The sequence below is a fragment of the Jaculus jaculus genome, chromosome X (assembly GCF_020740685.1).
Source record: "Jaculus jaculus isolate mJacJac1 chromosome X, mJacJac1.mat.Y.cur, whole genome shotgun sequence".
NCBI classification, from domain to species: Eukaryota; Metazoa; Chordata; class Mammalia; order Rodentia; family Dipodidae; genus Jaculus; species Jaculus jaculus.
This window is the reverse complement of record NC_059125.1, coordinates 7,566,793-7,572,048: the sequence shown is the minus strand read 5'-3', so window position 1 is coordinate 7,572,048 and position 5,256 is coordinate 7,566,793. Positions and strand designations below refer to the sequence as shown.

The following is a 5,256-nucleotide window of genomic DNA, read 5'->3' as shown; positions in this document are numbered from 1 at the left end:
TTTAAAGATAATCCATAAATTTACACTAAGGTATATAATATTTAAAAATGGGTGCACATCATAGCATAACTTCAGTGTCCAATAAAATTATAAAATGAGCCATTAAATCAATCTTTTCAAAGACTATTGGTGAAATAGGTAACTATTACTAAAGATGGTAAGTATGAAACAAAACCGGCTGTGTTGGAGAGATGGCCCAGTGGTTAAAGGTACTTGAATACAAAGCCCAACAGTCTTGGCTTCATTCCCCAGTACTCACATAAAGCCAGATGCATAAAGTGGCACATGTGTGTCTGAAGTTCATTTATAGCAGCAAGAGGCCCTGGAGCACCTATTCTCTCTCTTTCTCTTTCTCTCTCTGCTTACATATAAATAAAAATATAAAATTAGGGCTGGAGAGATGGCTTAGCGGTTAAGCGCTTGCCTGTGAAGCCTAAGGACCCCGGTTCGAGGCTCGGTTCCCCAGGTCCCACGTTAGCCAGATGCACAAGGGGGCGCACGCATCTGGAGTTCGTTTGCAGAGGCTGGAAGCCCTGGCGTGCCCATTCTCTCTCTCCCTCTATCTGTCTTTCTCTCTGTGTCTGTTGCTCTCAAATAAATAAATAAAAAAAATTAAAAAATATATATATAAAATTAAATAGCTTAAAAAATAAAACAGCCTATAAAACCAACTTACAAAGTGATCTCGATTGTATGGACAAAGAAATAACATTAGGGAGTGGCTCCTGAGGCCCTGAAGATTTATAGGCTGTTAATGGTTGCTGGGGGTTGGGTAGCCCCTAATTACTTGCTCATGCTCATGAAAATAATCCCTTACCAGTGCTTCTGTAAACAATGCCAATTAAAGGCATTGGGTCACCCAAACCAACAAAGCAAACAAAACAAGCAAACAAAAATAGACAATGAAGCTGGGCGTGGTGGCACACACCTTTAATCCCAGCATTTGGGAGGCAGAGGTAGGAGGACTGCTGTGAATTCGAGGCCATCCTGAGACTACATAGTGAATTCTAGGTCAGCCTGAGCTAGAGTGAGACCTTACCTCAAAAAAAAATTAGACAATGAAAGTAGAAGGGGTTCTAGTTGGGAGAGGAAGGGGATCAGCCGGAGTGGGAGGGGGACAAGACAGGGTAATGGGGTGTATATAAAATACATGCTGTGTATGCATGAAAATGTCATACACCCATTATTATGTATATGATATATGCTCATAAAATCTGTAAAAAATAACATGTATGAACCACACTTCTCTAGTTTTTTTTTTTTTTTTTTTTTTCCTATTTATACCAAGAGTGGTGGTGGGCAGGTCTTTGGTCTCCTCTTCTGGTACTCTGAGTTTGAGGGTACCAGAATAACCTGGTTATTTTCGGTGTACTACCAAGTTTGGGGTTTTACACCACCTTATTGTCCTTTACAGGCTGAGATAGGGCATGCATACCAGTAGTGGAACCTAGGCTTTTAAACCAGGCTATTCTGATTCTGCCCCTCATTGTCTGCCTAGATTTAAATAACTTACCTTCTGCTTCCGTTTCCTCATTCAAAACCAGAGATAAATTGTTTCAGTTATCTATTGCTCTGCAATAGACTGCCCTTTGGTGGCTTACAACATTAAAATTAATCTTTCATACACACATCTATAATTTGGGCAAGGATAAGTGGGGGTAACTTGTCTTTGAGCTACTATGACATTAGCTGAAGTGGCATGAAGGTTGGAGACCTAAATTATCAAAGACACACTCATTCATTTGGCTGGTAGTTGATGCTGGCTGTTGGCTGGAGCAGTATCATGTGGTTTGGGCTTCCTCATAGCGTTGGTGACTGTGTTTCTAGGACAAGAAAGCCAGGGTCAGCTAGGTGTCATGGCTTGTACCTCTCATCCTAGCACTTGGGAGGCTGAGACAGGAAGATCTTCATAAATTGGAGATCAGACTGGGATACTAGGGAGTTTCAGGCTAGTTTGGGATATTGAGTGAGATACTGTCTCAGAAAGCTGAGAGAGGATGGAAGGGAGGGAGACAGGAAGGGAAGGGGAGGGAGGAGCAAGAAGGATCATCTTGGAAACTTTAAGAGTGTCTGGCTTCAGCCCCTATAAATTGTGATTTCATTAATGTGAAGCTGATTGAGCTCCAGTATTGTTGTGGCCAGTGCTAAGAAGTACCATTCTCATGGAGAACATTCTCAACAGGATATGTGGCTTTGAAGCTGACCACCGCCATCAGTGACTTTAAGTTTGGGTTCGAGAAGGTCTAGTCATGCCATGTGATGTCTGAAGGGCTTTCAAAGAAATAAGATTTGAAAAATGGCCAAGACAGTAGAATAAATATTATTTCTAAGTAGCTCTAGAGCTACTCTCTAACTACTTGGGATTGACAGTGGTTTGGTCCAGAGCCTGAGGATTTCCTGAGGATTATCTGGCCTAGTGGAAAGGCTGAGTTTAAGAACTTGTCCAGTTATTGAGATGGCAATTAGATGAGTCAAGTGTCAAGTGAACTCTTCCACCCTTCCTGCAGGACTTACCTCTGTACCTTAGAAAGTCTCTGTTTTATGACTTGATCAGCAGCTTAAAGGATTAGGTATGGATGAATATTAGCCAGAGCTCATCTGAGGTACTCCCAGTAGACCCATAAAGAATTAAGGTCTTGTTACTTTTTAACCTGACACAAGATGTCACCATTGCTCCTGTGCTTTTAGCAATGACAGATAAAGTTATAAAGCAATGATTCTAACTCCATGATTGTACCCATCTTCCTCCCCCTCACAAAGAGAAGAGTGAGTAGTCTGTCCATGAGGTTCATTAATCGATAGTCCATCCATTCCATCCATTCAGATGAAGAGATTTATTGTACAAGCATTTATTTAATTTTTTTCACTCATGTCAGCTATGGATCAAAATTAATGACTGTGAACACTTCAAAGAAACTTTGGTGGAGGCGACTGTGAAAAAGACCAGCTGACACTTTACTAGGACAGTTGGAAACTTACACTTCATGATTTTGCTCGACTTTACAACTGCTACAATGATGAAGTGATCTCTTGGCACCATGCTTAGTTTTGAGAAAAGGCTGTGGATACATTAGCCCAGTGTACCGATGGTTTAGAAGTGGAGTGATTGTTGGAGCACTGAAATATCATTGGAAGTGCTGCCAAGATGAAGAAAGCTCTATTTACAGCATTTCTTTCACTCACAGTACTATGTGCAATTGGAAGGAATATTTTGCATAATTGCTTGGGGATGGAAATTGTGAATTTATCGTTGAGTGAAGTGTGGGATTTGAATGGTAGGGTTGCATTCTGGGGAGTGTTAAATGAGGCTAGATCTTCCAAGGATCCATATGCTTTGCCATTCCCATATACTATCTTGCCTTACTCTATATAATGAGCCTCGTCTAAGGCATATCTGTAAGAGTGCCAAATTCTTACTCTGCTACAGATTTTCACACCACAATATCAATATAAATTGACTTAGGGTTATAGGATCATTCTATAATGATTATATATGTAGGGGAAAATACCCTCAAAACAATAGGATTCCAGAGGTTAATACTGAATGGACATGCATATGTATTGTTAGTGAAGAAGATATTTGGACATGAACTGTCCTCCAAAAAGACTTACGTGTTCCAAACTTAATAACAGTGGGAACATAAAATTAGCATTAAATTATTCTTTTTTTTTTTAACTGAAGTAGGATCTCACCCTAGCTCAGGCTGACGTGGAATTCACTATGTAGTCTCAGGGAGGCTTCGAACTCACAGAAATCCTCCTACCTCTATCTCCTAGGTGCTGAGATTAAAGGCATGTGCCACCACACCCAGCCTATCATTCTTCAACAGAGTTCTTCCAAAATGCCATACGGAAGGAAGCGTGATCAGCTGTCTGGACAGGAATCCGCGCTGGCCAGGGCACTCAGGTCTGCTTCATAGGTGCAGGAATGTTGGCAGATGCCCGCTCGAGGTAGGCCAAGGAGCCTTGAGGGACTTCGGCTGGCTTTTTGTGCTGTGCATTGATGTCCTCCAGCACCTGCTGCCAGTGCCTCAGCTTTGTCAAGTGCTTCTGGACCAGAGCGTCTTTCCGTTGCAATTCATTCCTTAGTTCTGATACATCCTCTTTGATAACCTGCTCTGGTTTCTGAACAGACAACTGCAATCTTTTTTGTAGAAAAAAGCACTCTGTCTGTCTTGCAACATCCAGAAACTTCTGGATACATTGATCAACACCAGTTCGAATTTCTTCCTGATCAGTGCCGTTCACATAATCCTGACTCACAAGAGAAGCGAAGCAAGCCTCGAAGGACGACTCCAGCTCGTCCACCAACGTACTATTCGATGATCTGGAAGCTCCAGGCGCCGCTTGCAGGAGCGAGGCCTGGCCCGGGAGGCCTGGCGGCGGCGGCGGCGGGGGACCGGGGGGGGGGGGGGGGGTGGGTGGGTGGGGGGGGGGTTGCCCGGTGAACATGCCGCCCAGGGGAGCCGCCATGTCTGCAGGGGCGCACGTGTTCCAAACTTAGTATTCAGCTGGTGGTGCTAATTGAGAGGTAACTGGATTACGAGGAATATAACTTCATCAATGGATTGATCCTTTGATTGATTCTAGATGAATGGATTATTAGAATATGGGGTCTAGTTGGTGAAAGTAGCTTACTGGAGGATTAATCCTTTGATGAATTAATAGCCAGATGTACCATTAGGAGATGGGGTTGCTTGGACGAAGGAGGTCACTGGAGGCATGATTTTAAAGGGTTGACCTTGTCCCTCACCTCTTCCTTTGCTTCTCTCTCTTTCCCTCTGTCTCTCTCCTTACTGGCTGCCATGAACTGAATAGCTATGCTTCACTCTACCTTCTACCAAACCCTCTCTGTCAGGATGCTGTGCCACACTAGAAGGCCTATAGCAAACCATGGACCAAAGGCTCTAGAACTGGGGGCCAAAAGAAATCCTTCTTTCAATAAATTATTTTTATCAGGTTAATTGTTTTCTCAAGCATTTTGACACAGCAATGTTGAATGATGAGCTTAGTATTATTAAATTCTACCTTCTAGTCCATCAAGATTCAGATGAATCTTAAGGGGCTGGGGAGTTTGCAAAATCTGCTAGCCCAGGTTCAACTCCCTAGATACCCATGTAAAGCTGGGTGGGCATTAGTTTGAAGCAGCAAGGGACCCTGGCATCCCCTTTTCAAAAAAAGATGTAACTAAAGCCCTGGAAGGAAGCATATAGCATGTTTCAATTAGATAAATTGATGAATGTTTTTAAACAAAAT

At 42.7% G+C, this 5,256-nt stretch overlaps 1 protein-coding gene across 1 annotated transcript; it reads right to left on the bottom strand.

Annotated features, from left to right (window-relative positions):
• Positions 1-3,641: 3,641 nt before the first annotated feature.
• On the bottom strand, positions 3,642-4,473 carry LOC123456715 (mediator of RNA polymerase II transcription subunit 28-like). Its single transcript, XM_045140901.1, has one exon. The coding sequence runs from the start codon at positions 4,471-4,473 to the stop codon at positions 3,904-3,906; it is 570 nt and encodes a 189-aa protein (XP_044996836.1). The 3' UTR covers positions 3,642-3,903.
• Positions 4,474-5,256: the final 783 nt, after the last annotated feature.

Bases quoted from the DNA above. Each gene is read 5' to 3' on its own strand.
- LOC123456715 (XM_045140901.1), bottom strand. From the start codon at position 4,473: ATGGCGGCTCCCCTGGGCGGCATGTTCACCGGGCAACCCCCCCCCCAC.